Raw genomic sequence first — 17500 nt, forward strand, 5'->3', positions numbered from 1 at the left:
TCTCACACACACTCTCTCTCACACACTCACTCACTCACTCACTCACTCACTCACTCACTCACTCACACACACACACACACACACACAGGTTGCAGGTCTGTTTGAGAGCTGGGTCTATAAGCTTGTGACGGCTCTGTTTGATCGTGAACCCCATGCTAATGTCGTTGTTGTGGACTGGCTGGATCGGGCCAACGAACACTACCCCAGGTCAGCAGAAAACACCCGGCTGGTGGGCGCAGACGTGGCCAAGTTCATCGACTGGCTGGAGGTATGCAGAGAAACGCATTGGTGCTGTAGTATTTCTGTTAAAGGATAATTCCGGTATTTAACACCTTGAGTCTATATTGTAGTTTGTTTTGGATGAACAAGAGTGGTGGACAACATTTTTTTGACAATGGTTCCTCTCTCGAGTTTTTGACTATAAAAGAATTGGCCATGGACCCATTTAACATTGGAGTCAATGTGCATGTCCGAAAATGTCATTAAAACTGTCTATCATCTAAAAAAAATTCATCTATCTGTCTATCTGTCTATCTGTCTATCTATCTATCTATCTATCTATCTATCTATCTATCTATCTATCTATCTATCTATCTATCTATCTATCTATCTATCTATCTATCTATCTATCTATCTATCTATCTATCTATCTATCTATCTATCTATCTATCTATCTATCTATCTATCTATCTATCTGTCTATCTGTCTGTCTGTCTGTCTGTCTATATATGTCTGTCTGTCTATATATGTCTGTCTGTCTATATATGTCTGTCTGTCTGTCTTTCTGTCTATATATGTCTGTCTGTCTTTCTGTCTATATATGTCTGTCTGTCTGTCTGTCTATATATGTCTGTCTGTCTATATATGTCCATCTGTCTGTCTGTCTATATATGTCCATCTGTCTGTCTGTCTATATCTGTCTGTCTATATATGTCCATCTGTCTGTCTGTCTATACATGTCTGTCTGTCTATACATGTCTGTCTGTCTGTCTATATATGTCTGTCTGTCTGTCTATATATGTCTGTCTGTCTTTCTATATATGTCTGTCTGTCTGTCTATATATGTCTGTCTGTCTGTCTGTCTATATATGTCTGTCTGTCTGTCTATATGTCTGTCTATATATGTCTGTCTGTCTATCTGTCTGTCTGTCTGTCTGTCTTTCTGTCTATATATGTCTGTCTGTCTATATATGTCCATCTGTCTGTCTGTCTATATATGTCCATCTGTCTGTCTGTCTATATCTGTCTGTCTATATATGTCCATCTGTCTGTCTGTCTGTCTATACATGTCTGTCTATACATGTCTGTCTGTCTGTCTATACATGTCTGTCTGTCTGTCTGTCTACGGTATGTCTAAATGTCTGTCTGTCTATATATGTCTGTCTGTCTATATGTCTGTCTGTATGTCTATATATGTCTATATACGGTATGTCTATATGTCTGTCTGTCTGTCTGAAATGCTAATTTGAAATAAATAAAAACTAATAATTAACTAAAACTGAATTGTTTTTTAAACCTAAATAGGAATATTTAAAACAAATAAAAATGACAAAAGCATAACATAACAAAACAAGTGAAAATTAAACAAAAATTTAAATTAAAACATAAATAATAACAATAATAACAAAACTCTACATTCATAAAATACATTAATAATACTAAAAAAACTGATCACCTAAATTACCATTGCAATGCAGAAAATATTGATAATCCTAAAAGCCTTATTTCTTTTTCTCTTAGTTTTTTAAATGGAATATTGCAGCGTTTATTGAAATCGATGAAACCAAGACGGTTGCAACTTCCGCTTCATGTCGACTTTAAGCAAACTATCATTTCTGAAAAATTATTTCTCACTTTATGACCCAGACATGTTGTTTACAGGCTTCATAAGGGTTAAATGCAATTGTGTGTGTGTGTGTGTTGTAAAGGAGCTGGACTATCCGCTGGAGAAAGTGCATCTTCTAGGCTACAGTCTCGGTGCACATGTGGCAGGAGTCGCTGGAAACCTCACCAACAACAAAGTCAACAGAATTACAGGTGGGAAGCCCTTCATTTAATAGTGCTTATTACACGGCTCTGTGGAATACTTGATTCTGATTGGTCAATCGCGCCATACAGTGGTGTGTTATTTCCCTGATAACATCCACTGAAAACCCAAACACAGGCTCATCCGGGTCACTGAAGTCAGCAGCGCTATACGCTTGCTAGGAACGTTTTTTTTGTGTGGAAGTTTTGCATTTGGTGAGCTAATAAAATATGAATACTCAGTCAAATTAATATTTTGTGTACAGTTATTTAATTATGCCATCCAGTACCGTGGACTTGCTCTCTTGTTTCATTCAAATGCAGCGGCTGCCATTTTGTAACTATTGTTTTGTACACTAGCCGCGTTTCTATTACCCTTCAAATTGCACAATTTAGAATTGAAAATACGTCCAATTGAAACAACAATTTCGTCAAAACTCCCATTTATCGCAAAAAAGTTTACGCTCGCATGAGGGTTTTTTTCAGGCAATTCGAAAAATAAATATTTTGCAAAACTGCAATCGAAACAGTTTTTGCGCATTTACAGTCACCTGACGTAGATGATGTGGTGTGTTTGGACAGAATATGAGACAGAGTTGTTTATTAAATTCATAAAAGACAAAATAATTACAGGAATACTGGATTTTAAACCTCAAAGAAATGCCATAATCAAGACCTTGAAGCAGATATGAGGGAGAAACACACAGAAACATGTGCCGCTCTCAAGTATAAGAGTCTTTCCTTGCCATTAAAGGGGTGATAGACACATAGATCTCAATAGACATTTACATCGATAGTCTGGCGTTATAATTTATTTGCTTTTGGTGTACTGTGGAGTGGGTAAAACTGTTTTTAATGGCAGGCTAGCAGATACCGTTGACTCGTGCTAGCCTAGCATCGGCGAACTATGCAACTGTAAGGACTGGATGAACATTTTTGAAAACTGTCTCCACTGATGAATAACAACCTTTCACGACGCGCACACACAGGGAATTAGAGATCCAAGAGCAGTTTATTAATAGGGTAATCCGTACTCAGAAAACCAGTCCAGGCAAGGGTCAAAATCCAATAGGGCAATCCAAAGACACAAGACATGAACAAGAAACGGGCAGCAACAGGAACGGAAGAGTGGGGACATTCAACAAGGACTCCGTGACAAACACTGAAACTGACAGTGTATATATACACAAGTTCTAAACGAGGTGACGAGAAATGGCTGAACACAATGAACACTCAGTGACAGACAGGATCATGGGAAATGTAGTGAGAATGCCTAGACACCGTGAAAACTGAGGACCTCTAGTGTTTAACCCAGGGAACCACCAGACACTGTGACATAACCCCCCCTCTACGGAGCGGCTACCAGACGCTCCACGACAGAAAACAAAACTCGACAAAAGTCCAGGAGGGAGGTGGAACTGTGGGGGATTAGGGGGAGGGATGGAGGGCCAGGACCATGGACGGGAATGGACACGGGGAATGATAGTTCATCGGGCGGCCTGGGCAGAGACGACCCTTCAGGTAGTCCATCGGGCGGCCATGACGGAGACTTCCCTTCGGGCGGCCATGGCGGAGACTTCCCTTCGGGCGGCCATGGCGGAGCAGACGACCCCTTGGGCGGCCATGGTAGAGGAACAGGTTCAGGAACCTGCTCAGGCTCAAGTTCAGGAACCAGCTCAGGCTCAGGCACAGTAACAAGTTTAGGAACCGGCTCAGGCTCAGGCACAGTAACAAGTTCAGGAACCGGCTCAGGCACAGGAACAAGTTCAGGAACCGGCTCAGGCTCAGGCACAAGTTCAGGAACAGACACCACCGGCTCGGGCACGGCCTCCGAGAAGACAGCGGGCTGCTCGGGGACGACCTCCAGGGAGACAGTGGGCTGCTCGGGGACGACCTCCAGGGAGACAGCGGGCTGCTCGGGGACGACCTCCAGGGAGACAGCGGGCTGCTCGGGGACGACCTCCTGGGAGACAGCGGGCTGCTCGGGGACGACCTCCAGGGAGACAGCGGGCTGCTCGGGGACGACCTCCAGGGAGACAGCGGGCTGCTCGGGGACGGCCTCCGGGACGGCAGTGGGTTGTTCGGGAACGTCAGGAGTGCAGGAAGCTCTCCCTCTCCTCCTCCTCTGCCACCTCTGATGGCGACAGGCAGGCTCTGGACTGGATGGGATCGGCGGCGGATGGAAGTCTGGGCTGGACCTCACCACCTCAGGTTCCATGAAGGATCGAGGTGGAGAGTGATACCTGGACTCCCCTCTAGGACCTCCTCTCCTATGACCTCCGTGGGTCCCAGAAAATTTTGCCAGCCGGGTTCCCTCGAATGACTCTCTGGGAGCTTCTGAAAGGGGTGTGGAAGCTTTCCTCCTATCAGCTTCCTCAGTCAATCGGGCCCAATAAGCAAAACACTCAAAGATGTTCATAATAGGAGGAATCTCTTTAGGTGGAGAATTCCCCCTCTGCTGTTTCTTCCCCCTCTCAGTGGCTGGAGACTTAGGAGACCCAATACCGCTGGATCTCTGCATGACGGAGTCCTTCTGTCACGACGCGCACACACAGGGAATTAGAGATCCAAGAGCAGTTTATTAATAGGGTAATCCGTACTCCGAAAACCAGTCCAGGCAAGGGTCAAAATCCAATAGGGCAATCCAAAGACACAAGACATGAACAAGAAACGGGCAGCAACAGGAACGGAAGAGTGGGGACATTAAACAAGGACTCCGTGACAAACACTGAAACTGACAGTGTATATATACACAAGTGCTAAACGAGGTGACGAGAAACGGCTGAACACAATGAACACTCAGTGACAGACAGGATCATGGGAAATGTAGTGAGAATGCCTAGACACCATGAAAACTGAGGACCTCTAGTGTTTAACCCAGGGAACCACCAGACACTGTGACACAACCAGGCTAACTTGTAAATGAGGTCCGATGTCCAAAATCCTGAACCACCCCTTTAATGCTTGGAAAACACGCATACGTCTCCTTCGATTAATAATAATAAAGGCCAGTGTGCTTGCTGGGATATGCGTAAACCTACCAACATCCGTCGCCATGATTTTTTAAATGACTTATCGCGAGAGGAAAAAAATTACGCTTAGTCGCATAACATCGGTTGATGGAGACACCGTCATTTCGCAATCGTTTTTCGTCGACATTTAGAAAAAATCACAAAAGTTTTGCGCAAATCTGTAATGGTAACACACCTACTGTTGGATTGTAAGATACAAACAGGTATGATTTTAAAACAGTTAAATCTGAAATCAATATCTCTTAAAGGGGTGGTATAATGCCCCTTTTCACAAGATGTAAAATAAGTCTCTGATGTGTGTGTGAAGTTTTAGCTCAAAATACCCCCCAGATATTTTTATATCGCATGTTAAAGTCACTTTTTGAGGGTGAGCAAGAACACACCGTTTTATGTCTGTCCCTTTAAATGCAAATGAGCTGCTGCTCCCGACACAGGGGACGGAGCTTCAAGAGCTTGTGTCCTTTTACCTCACTCACAAACACACACACACACACACACACACACACACACACACATGCACTGAACATTTCACAAACTTTTAGCCTTTTATGTTCAAACTGGAGTCAGACAATGATGGAGAGACTCAAGAAGAAGTGACAACATGTAGAAGAACAGGACATTTCTGAATGGTTAGTTGATGAATTTATGCAGCTTATATGTAGTTACCTTCTAGTCATTGATTAGCATATTCTGTCCTGATAATCTAGAAATCGTGTTCCGGGGGCGGGGTTTATGTAAATTAGGGTTGGTGATGTCACTAACCCGGGAGGAGTGTCGTGTAGTTCCTACCAGCCGTTTGTTGTAGTTCTTAACAAGCGATTTCTTTATAAGCAAATATCTCCCTTTGCTCTGAACTTTGAGCGTTGTAACTTTGCAGATGTTGTTTATGATCAAACAGCAACATTACACACTAACTACAGTTAGAAAAGTGAAATCATAATCAACCACCCATTTAAAAACTTCCTTATCACCCTGTCGGGGGTTTATTCTGAGATAACAACCAGCTGGATGTACATTATTCCTTACATCTGCTCTTTTGCTGTCCCAACTTTGTCAGATGTTTTTATATGATTCCTTAGTAATTATACTTTAGACTCATTCGTGTCACATTTGGTTGAGTTTGGTGCTGTTTTGTCATGGTTCTGCAGGTCTCGACCCAGCGGGTCCCAGCTTTGAGAATGCAGAGAGTCTTATGCGCCTGTCACCGGATGACGCCTCGTTCGTGGACGTCCTGCACACAAACACCAGAGGCTCGCCGGACCTCAGCATCGGCATCCAGAGACCCGTGGGTCACGTGGACATCTACCCCAACGGCGGCACTTTCCAGCCCGGCTGCACCCTTCAGCACACCATGAAGCTCATCGCCACCTACGGCTTCTACAGTATGTTCACTTAGTGTTATTGCTAGACTAGTCAACATTTGAAGTGGATCAAAAAAGTTAATCAAACTTGTCCTAAGACAAGAACGGGTATTGTTCATAGCTTTCCTGTACCTCAAACAGTAGAGCGTTGGTGCTTGCAACCATAGATATACATAATAATTAAAGGCTAGATGTCTTACGGCGGAGTCTCTAACGGCATCACCCGGCGGCCATCTTGTCACAGGCAAGCTCTCTGGCGGGCACTGTGATGTAAGGCGAGTGATCTGCACGAACACAAATACTCTTATCTCGCTGAAATCTGGATGGATTTACAAACGGTTTGGTTTCTTACAAACGTTATTAACGTGGCTATAATTCTGGATGCTTGAACATGTTGAAATATATAATATTATAATTATTCATAAGTGTGCAGTGTCATAACTACATCTCTGACGTTTATCGGTAAATCGGTAGAAAATTTAGCAAGTTAAGGTTATTTAAAAAGTACATGCCCCTTTAAAACACAATGTTACGAGTGAGCGAGCCGACTGTGGCAAGATGGCCGCCAGGTGCGGACGTCGACCTCCATTGGCCAGCAGCGCGGACGAGACATCTAGCCTTTATTATGTATATCTATGCTTGCAACGCCAAGGTCATGGGTTCGATTCCCAGGGAAAGCAAGAACTGATAAGTGTACCTAGAAATGCAATGTAAGTCGCTTTGGATAAAAGCGTCTGCGTAAATGTAAATGTTAAAAGTTCATAGTTCATAGTTCAGATATATGTCTATGGTAAAGATTAAAATCGACTAAATCACGTTTTTAAAGTATGTTGACCCTTCAAATAATGATTGCATCAATTACATCGTTGCACCAGTAGGTGGCGACAAGTGAGTTTTTTTGTCATTGAATCTTTCATTCAAGAGATTCCTTAAAAAATGCTGATTCATCCAGAGATTCCTTAAAAAAATGCTGATTCATCCAGTAATGAATCAAGTCTTTACGAGTGAGTCATTGAATCATTCATTCAACCTGATTTTTACAAAAATATAACAATTTATTCATTATATATTTTTAAACAGAATGCAGCAGTTAACATTTTGGACTTCTAGTAAATTACGTGTTATGTTGTTCAGTTGTCTATTCAGAATCGTTATCTTTATTTTCATCAAAAAATCCTGCAGCTCTAGTATCCATTAATATTTTGAATTAGCTTTTGTTTTTATATTTTTTATTTTTCATTTTAGTTTAGGTTTTGGTCATTTTGTTGTGTGCTGTTATTTTTATTAGATTTTTGTTTTTTTAAATTAGCTTCAATTTATATATATATATATATATATATATATATATATATATATATATATATATATATATATATATATATATATCAGCTTTGTTTAAATTACTGAAAATAATTTAATAGTTTTAGTTAACATTAACAATCACAACACTGTTAGTAAAATACTAACTCTATTAAAATCAGTTTTTGTGTCATTATATATATTATAATATTTATATATTTCTGTTTAGCTTTGATTTATATATATATTTAAGTTTTAGTCATAATTATTTCACAAACATAAACATTTTCTTTTTATTTTAACTTATTTCAGGCAACATATAACTTTGCCAACTAATATTTATACAGTTTTTCATATATGTTGTTTAATTGTTTTAGTTGACAATAACAGCACTATTGCTGTTAAAGTGCTATTAAAATACATTTGGTTATGTGCCTTTGTCATTTTATTAGTTTAATATTTCATTTTAGCTTTTTTTTACATTTCTAACAAGTTTAATTTTTACATTTTATTTTATTTCGTAACCGAAAATTATTTTTTATGGGTTTAGTAAACAGGCATTGATTTGAATGGAGTTAGCATTTTACTAACAGTGCTATGTACATTAAGCATTAAGCCGTTAAGTACCATAAGCTTGTTTTTCCCTTAAACATTTGACCTTTGACCTTTGTCAGACATGGACCAGATTGTCAAATGTTCCCACGAGCGCTCCATTCACCTGTTCATCGACTCGCTGGTGAACCGTGCACACCAGAGCTGGGCGTTTCGCTGCAGCTCCAGAGACTCCTTCAACAAGGGCCTGTGTCTGAGCTGCCGCAAGAACCGCTGCAACAAGCTCGGGTACAGCGTCAACAAGATCCGCAGCAGCAGGAGCGCAAAGATGTACCTCAAAACCCGGGACATGATGCCGTATAAGGGTGAGCAACCATCGCTTGGTACAAATCTACAGGCCAAAAGTGATCTTGACCCTTTATTCAAATATTACTTTTAAAGATTTTATAAGCATATTGCATAGTTGTGCTTGGACTCGATTGTTTTATTTGTGGTAATAACGCAATGAAACATGTCAAATTGTGCCAACATAATTTTTGCCCAGGCTGTCATTCAAAGAAATTATGAACGCATGCAAAAACAAAATATTAATAACTGATTATATTGTAGTCAATATACGCTTTTTCCTGTGAGCTTTTTGTTTTTGTTTTTGCACAGTAAAAAGACACCTGAACTTTAACCAAGTTTAGTGGTTTGTTCTTCCCTCATATTAAAAAAAATATTTCTCATATTTTGAAGGAAATGCATCGATTTTGCCCAACAGTGTAATATACAAATGAAACTCGAAAAATTTTAATATGGTGCAAAAGTTCATTTATTTCAGTAATTCAACTTAAAAGGTGAAACTAATATATTATATAGACTCATTACATGCAAAGTGAGATATTTCAAGCCTTTATTTGTTATAATTTTGATGATTATGGCTTACAGCTTATGAAAATCTTTTCACAATACCTTATTCAAAACCTTTTGAATTTGGGGTTTTCATAAGCTGTAAGCCATAATCATCAAAATTATAACAAATAAAGGTTTGAAATATCTCACTTTGCATGTAATGAGTCTATATAATATATTAGTTTCACCTTTTAAGTTGATTTACTGAAATAAATGAACTTTTGCACCATATTCTCATTTTTTTGTAGTACCTCTCTTTACAAGTACTAACCAGATACAGCTGCACATAATGAAATATTTCAACTTATGTAATGAGTTTTGTGATTTTGATATTCCTGTCTCTTGTTCTCTTGCAGTGTTTCATTACCAGATCAAGCTGCATCTTTTCAGTGACAAAAACATGACTTTGCTGGAGCAGCCGCTGAAAGTGTCTCTGTTCGGGACGACCGATGAAAGGGATGACATCTCAGTCGTTGTGTGAGTTTTAAAATATATATATATTTTTTTTTTTTTTTTTTTTTTTGTAATTTTACAAATTCAGTGGCTGCAGAATTATTTGGACACATGCATCACACTTAAAAATATCTGAAATGATACAAGGTCAAGGTCAAATTTATTTACATAGCATCTTAAAACAACAAGAATGCTGACCAAGAAACATACACAAAATATCATCACACAATAAAATGTTAATACTAATCAAATATATCAGAAGAAAAACATCAGAAAATAATAGATTTATTCTATCAAAACATCATCAAGCCAGTAAAACTATTAAAACTACAAGTGCAATCGGATTAAGGACCACAGCTTTGGACCAAGAACTGAGAAAGCCTTGTCGTCCATGGATTTAAATCGAGATTTTGTAACAATCAATAATAGCTGGGAGTAGAAATGGAGAAGATCTGAAATATAAGTGGCAGCAAGACCATGAAGTGCTTTAAATACAAATACTAAAGCCTTAAAATCAACTATGAATTGAACAGGTAACCAATGAAGGGATGCTAACACAAGTGTGATATGTTCCCTCTTTTTTTTTCGTACAAAATATAACCAGGGTCACTGAAATATGAACATATGTGACCCTGGTCCTCAAAACCAGTCACATGGGTCAATTTTTAAAAAATTGAGATTATACATAATCTGAAAGCTGAATAAATAAGCTTTCCATTGATGTGTGGTTTGTTATAATAAGACAATATTTGGCCGAGATACAACTATTGAAAATCTGGAATCTGAGGGAGCAAAAAAATCTAAACATTGAGAAAATCTCCTTTTAAAGTTGTGCATTTATGTTCACGATTGTGCTGCATTCACTCACAAAAATACATGTTTTATATATTTACGGTAGGAAATTTACTAAATATCTTCATGGAACATGATCTTTACTTAATATCCTCGTGATTTTTGGCATAAAAGAAAAATCTATAATTTTGCCCCATACAATGTGTTGTTGGCTATTGCCACAGATATACCCGTGCGTCATGTGACTGGTTTTGTGATCACATATGTCCTGTAATTTGCACCCAGGCCCAGCCTGACCACCAACAGCACCATCTCCTTCCTGGTGACGTCTGATAAAGACATCGGAGAGCTTCTGATACTGAACGTCCACTGGGAGAAGGACTCGTATCTCTACGGCTTCTTCAGCACCAATCAGTTCACCATCCGCAGAATGAGGATTAAATCTGGAGAAACACAGTCCAAGTGAGTCACGTCAGGGTCATATATTATCATGTTCGGTTTTGAGTTTTGTTCATGTTCTTGTTTCCTGGTTTGTCATGTGATTTCTGTAACAACTAAATCCACTGTGGGCGAGTGAGTTAAGAACCCATGTGTAGTTTTTTTTTAATCCAACGTGAAAAAATACACAATTCGCCTTTGGCTAAGCCACACCCTAAAATGAAGATTGACCAATCACAGCGCAGCCAAGAACGAGCTCACACAGAGGTCACAGCGCTCCATTGACTTTAACACAGGCGTCTCATATTGTTGGTCTCGGCAGGCTACTACCGTTGTAGTTTTATCATAAATATGGTTAACCGTTGTGCCTGGGGCATTTGTAGCACATATACGCGTTTCCCAGAGAGGTTGGAGGGGGGTGTCCGTTTTTTCCCTTCCCAAAACCGAAGTCAAATCCTGACAAGTGTCGTTTTTGGATTAAACTGTGTGGACGTCCTCAGTCAGCGAAACCCCTCAAGATCAACAACACACTTTTGTCTCTAAGATACATTTAGCTTTTAACCTTACTGTGAAGTTATACTAGTTAGACAGTTTTAGGTTATGATTTCGGTTCTCTACCCTAACTGTTGATACGCTAGCACACGCTGCTAATAAACACAACTTTATACTCGCGTAGTCCGTTTGCTTTGTAATGCCGATTATAGAAGTGAATATACCCAGCTTTGCATGAACAGTGTTGCTCTTGATATTGTGAGTCCCAGCCTCCGTCTCGATCAGGATATGCGGTGGTTCATTTTTTGACTGTGACCGTTATGCTTTTGCCTCTATTTGGATGCCTTGTTGTTGTTGCGTTTCTCCGGTTTGTCTTGAATAAAGCCTTCGAACGCACACTGAGCCCCTTTTGCCTACTTCTATCGGACACTTTATTTGCTGCTTTATAAAAGTTTGATAAAATGTCAGCAGGAAGAGCGGTCACAGCATAAGCCATGTTGATACCAAACCGGAGCCCAGATGAAGTTGACGGACGTAGCAACAGTAACTAAGGGGGGCGGGGCTTAGCCAAAGGTGAATAAAGACTTGACTCAAACATGAGCAGACTTGACCAAACCACTCACCAACAGCTGGGTTACATAAATCCAATATTTAATAATATATACAGAAACTAATGACTAACAAGGGACACCTGTGCACAATCAAACAATGAACCAATGAGAGCACAGGAAACATAACTAGACCAACCAATGAGAACATAACACATGAAACAAGGAGGCACATGACAGGGTCACATGAGGGCAAGGGAATCACATGACCATGAATAAAAGACCTGAAAGCAAGAACATGAACAAAACTCAAAACCAATTATCACACACACACACTCATCATATTAGAATGATTTCTGAAAGATCATGTGACACTTCAGCTTTGAAAATTCATATTCATGTTTGATCACAGGAATAAATGAAAATTTATCATATATTCACATAGAAAACAGCTACTTTTAAATATTATAAATATAAATATGCAGTATTTTAAATTGTAATAATATCTCACAATATTACTGTTTTTACTCAATTTTTTATAAAATAAATACCGCATTTGTGAGCAAAAGTGACTTTAATAAGAGACAAAAACATTAAAAAAATATTACCGACCACTTTTGAATTGTATATTGTATACAGTAGTGGCCGGAGGAAATTTGTTTTAAATGACTTAAGTTTAACCTCCACTCACTCACTCAGCTCAGAGATCCACTGGTTGACGATCACACGTTGATCTGATTGGTTACAAGGTAGTTTCTAAGGCGTGTTCAGACCTTTATATTGAAATAGTGATGAACACGAAAAATCATGAAAGAATGGTAGAAACCTCAGTTTGTTCTCATGCCAAGAGTTTAAAAGATAGCATCCATTCAATTCTTTTAGAAAAAAAGGTCTGAAAATGTATTAAATATAAAGAAAAATAATAATAGATTCAGCATTAGTGATGTGGCAGCGAGCTATAATGCACATACGTGTTTCTTTGTGTTTCTTAGAGGTTGAATTCATTTCAAAATCTGCCAAACTTCCAATACGACTTCTGAATAGGATGTCTACTTCATAAATTGTATGAAAATTGTAAAAATAATGGTTCAGATCACTCAAACAACTTATGGAAATGGAGGTGCCCTTATATGGGCAGTAATGTCCACTAGTGGAGAAGTGTGGTACTGCGCCCAAACTAAATCTCACTGAAAGCTTATTTTCTGAGATATCAACCTAAAATTTGAAACATAACTTGTTCAGATTTTTGGCTTTGTTTTTGTTTTTTGCATTTTTAGAGTCCACCATGTTTTGAAAATATATATTTTATATAAAATATGAATAATACAATTTTTTACATTGTACATTTTCATAAACTCAAACTTCTATAACTTTTTTTCTGTTTAACTTTCTAAATTTATTTCAGCTCTACACAAATCTGCCAAATGTCTTCTTTAAAACAAGACCAATCTTACATCTATAATCCAAAGCATTCTTGAATTACAACCATATAAGTTCAGAATGTGCATTTTCATGTCTATTAAAAAAAGGGGGGTGCCGCTTAAGGGGTTAAAACATATTAAAAACACCTTGTGGTGAACTGACTTTGGTATATAGACATTAAAAGCTGGATTTTCACCACAGGTGGTCTTTAAAGCAAAACATTTATTTTTTCTTTTGTTTTGTAGGGTAACATTCAGACCCAAAGATGGAGAGTTTGGTTCCCTCATTCAGGGCGGAGAGCCTGTTATGTTCGTGAAGTCCAGTGAGACGCCGCAGAGCAGGAGAGAGGAGAGGTACAGTCGACTTTACTTTCACTGAGGCCTCATCCACACTACTGCGTTTTAGTTTAGAAACGGAGAATTAAAACGAATACGATCTCCGTCCACACCAGCGTTTTATCTGCGTATTAGAATTGATCTCCGTCCACATTAAAACGACTGAAAACGCGGATCACGTGACCATTCACCAACACTGGGCATGTGCGTGCCGGTGTACACAGTAGGCAGTTAGCATTGTAAAATGCAGAATTTACTTGCACAACAGCTGCTAGCAAAGACATCAACGTCAGTAACGCTTGTAATTCGTTATCCATGTTGCAGTCACGAACGTTACGTAGTCCAGGCTGTTTTTGTATGTTTTATTCCCGGGGACGGGTCATGTGATGGGTGGCTGACGAATCAGGGAAGGATACGCCATGACTGATGACATCCAATCATAGAGCTGAGAGTGAGCCTCTGCGTCATTGTTTGTCAAGTCCTCCGTTTTGACCGTCTTCACTAAAACGCCCTCCGGAGATTCAAAACGGGGTCGGAGCGTTTCTAAACTTCTCCGGTTTAGGTCTTCGGTTTTGCCGTTGTAGTCTGGACGGGAGGTGCAAACGTAGCAAAAGGTCTCAGTTTCTAAACGAAAACGCAGTAGTGTGGATGGGCCATGAGAGTTAGATATCTGGCCGTATATACAAATACAAAACGTTCTGTCTCTTTCTCTCCATTTCTGGATTTTCAGGAAGCACCGACTGAAACATCACGGAAGCTTCTTCAAACAGGGCGTCAATGAAGCCACCGCAGTTATGAGAAATGAGCCAGCGTCACCTCCTAATGAATCAACAGAGGTCATCATGACAGAAACCACCACAAAACTAAACATAACTTTATGAGTCAACGCAGAGAACTTAACGAGGGCTATATGTAGAATTCAGAAACTCTTGTTATTAGCGACACCGGTGGCCGTTACGTGAACTGCAGCAGCACTTACTGCTCGTGCTCACAATCGTCGTGAAGTACAAGAGACTAAACGTGATTCAAGGCCCTGATATATTTTCTTAGAAGTAAAAAGATGTTAGAAATACATTTGCAGTGATGTACGAACATCTAGATGCCGTCGACGCTGCTGAGAGCGATGTTTAGATGAAGATGTAAATATGTGCTGTGCGCTTTTTCCTCTCAGTAACAAAATAAACACAACAAATTTGACTGGTGAGCACGATTGTGCTGCATTCACTCACAAAAATATATATTTTTTATATATTTATGGTAGAAAATTCACAAAATATCTTCATGGAACATGATCTTTACTTAATATCTTAATGATTTTTGGCATAAAAGAAAAATCTATCATTTTGACCCATACAATGTATTGTTGGCTATTGCCACAGATATACCCGTGCGTCATGTGACTGGTTTTGTGGTCCAGGGTCACATATTATCATGTTCTTGAGCGGTTTTGTGAGATTCACCCAAACATAGATGTTTAATTTTCAGCTTGTAGACATATTGTGTGTTGAAAACAAACAAATATGTATCTTTAGAGGGCAGAATAGATTTTATAAACATAAAACATAAGTCAAGATAAAAATGAACTGAAGTGAAGTTCAAACACGAGGGTTGTATATGTTGACCTGTAATTATTGATAGCGGTTTATTCACATTCAACAGCTGTAGATATACCTAAGGTAGATATAACTAACTTTGAAATAATAAAAAAATTAAATCAATAGAATTTAACATTCCAATCAGGTTTATAAAATTACTGATTAATATGTTGTCTCATCAACAAATCAATGCAATTTGTAATTTTTTGCTGTAATGCAGGTGAATACCTTTTTGGTTATTTTTATATTTTCCTTTTGTTTTGTTTTTTGTTGTGCACAAATTGAAACAATGTCCAACGCATTCTCATCCTTGGGCGTCATATACTGACGCTTTTGACAAATCGTCTACATCCAACGCACATGGCACCCTTTAGCGTCAATATGAGACGCACAGAGCTTTGTTCGGTTATGGTTAGGTTTAGGTCTGGGGTAGGGTTAGGGTTAGGGTTAGACCGCTAGCAGGCGCCTTCTGGCCCATATATATCTGCGTCTCATATTGACGCTAAAGGGTGCCATGTGTGTTGGATGTAGACGATTTGTCGAAAGCGTCAGTATATGACGCCTTGGGACACACACATAGGTCAATATTTGTTCATTGGTCTGGGCTACTAACAAACAGTGTTGGGGAAAGTTACTTTTAAAAGTAATGCATTACAATATTGCGTTACTCCCTTAAAAAGTAACTAATTGCATTACTTAGTTACTTTTTTTAGAAAAGTAATGCGTTACGTTACTTTTGCGTTACTTTTTTCCCCACCTGGGCTGGGCTTGTTTTTTTTATAACACAAAAGTTATATTTTTGGGCAAATGTAAAGACCCCTTCACGCCAAAAGTGAAATAATAATCCTCAGACTGAAGGAAATGTGTATAGTAGAGGACATTTCTCTTTCTATAGTCATTTTTGCTTATTTAACTGAATAATCGAAGGTCAGAAGCAAGTACATTAGTCAATAAAGTGAGATTAAATGCATAAAATATTATGTTTTATTTAACATATTTAGTTATTGGAGGTTTGCATAGTATTCTGATTCTGCATTTCACTGATTTTATTCATTTTGAGGAATATTAATATTTTTTTGTGAAAAAGTAACTTAGATATTTAGTTGTACATTTTAAAAGTAATGCGTTACTTTACTAGTTACTTGAAAAAGTAATCTGATTACATAACTCAAGTTACTTGTAATGCATTTCCCCCAACACTGCTAACAAATGACTTGCTTAAAGCATCTTGTGTATTTATGTATGTCACGATCACGCCAAAATTAGCAATAATGTCTATTCTCACCCACAACAATCTGCAATATTATTACTTACCTTGGTCATCGATTGTGTTCTTGCCAAAACCTATTAATAAACATCTTGTTTGAACTTTACCTTGTTTCCTGGTCATTTTAGTCTGAGTGTGTATGTGAAAATGTAAAATGTTATTAAAATCGTAAATACACACTGTATCTGATTAAATTCATATTACTCTATGAAGCTCATTTGAATAAATATTTAATTTTAGACCTACTAAAGGACTTTCAATAACCAGCACTGAATATTCTTTATACAATACCTTTTATTGTGATCTATTTTACTCAAATTGATCCGTGTTCGCTGTTGACCTCGACAATTATTTTGAACAGCACAAGAAACTGTTCATGTTTATTTACAGTAGCTAAGTTTCATTCCACTTGTCAATCGAATTATTTAAAGTTCGGTAAAAAAACTCATGGGAATAAAGCTGGTGAAAGTGTGTTTCCATCCAACGGCTTTAAAGCGAATAAAAACCTGTGCGTAATGACGTCACATGCCGTTCTGCGATCAAATTGGTGGTATATCGAATTGATTTGAGACATTTTAAGGTGTTTCCATTCATTTTCGCACTGAATCGCACAACATTCAAGCCGACATTTGTGAACAAAGTTTTGCTAGACAAAATTCAATTCATAATTTATTCGGCAAATAACGTTTCCATCAGCGTTTATCGCATAAGCCGCATATCGATCAAGATCAAATCCGATGAGACCGAACGTATTTCATTCGTCGATATTCATGAAATTCAATCGCATTTTACTGTTTCCATAAGGTATTTTTCATTCGATATCACTTAATTCGGATAAAAACGTGTGGATGGAAACATAGCTAGTGATACAATGTGATAAATGCCAAACAAAGACATCTACACCAAGCTATTTAAAGGAACACTCCGACTTTTTGTGACTTTAGCTTATTCAGCGTATCCCCCAGAGTTATAAGTCCATACACACCCTTCTCATC

At 38.5% G+C, this 17500-nt stretch overlaps 1 protein-coding gene and 1 long non-coding RNA gene across 2 annotated transcripts in view; one reads left to right on the plus strand and one right to left on the minus strand.

Moving 5' to 3' along the window:
- The window catches only part of LOC306998653 (lipoprotein lipase), a 17032-nt gene extending 2206 nt beyond the window's left edge, over window positions 1-14826 (plus strand). The window contains exons 3-10 of the mRNA XM_079612880.1: window positions 89-268; window positions 1929-2037; window positions 6206-6439; window positions 8392-8634; window positions 9520-9640; window positions 10694-10870; window positions 13554-13661; window positions 14374-14826. Of these exons, the coding sequence (XP_079469006.1) occupies window positions 89-268; window positions 1929-2037; window positions 6206-6439; window positions 8392-8634; window positions 9520-9640; window positions 10694-10870; window positions 13554-13661; window positions 14374-14524 (1323 nt within the window). The 3' untranslated portion in view covers window positions 14525-14826. The remainder of the gene's footprint in view (window positions 1-88; window positions 269-1928; window positions 2038-6205; window positions 6440-8391; window positions 8635-9519; window positions 9641-10693; window positions 10871-13553; window positions 13662-14373) is intronic.
- LOC306998658 lies at window positions 14372-16604 on the minus strand. The gene is made up of 3 exons (XR_013797633.1): window positions 16439-16604; window positions 15809-15846; window positions 14372-15541 (listed from the first exon to the last, which is right to left on the minus strand). It is a non-coding gene; the product is annotated as an uncharacterized lncRNA (long non-coding RNA).
- Window positions 16605-17500: the final 896 nt, after the last annotated feature.

Source organism: Phoxinus phoxinus, assembly GCF_949152265.1.
Source record: "Phoxinus phoxinus genome assembly, chromosome: 5".
In the NCBI taxonomy this organism is placed as follows: Eukaryota; Metazoa; Chordata; class Actinopteri; order Cypriniformes; family Leuciscidae; genus Phoxinus; species Phoxinus phoxinus.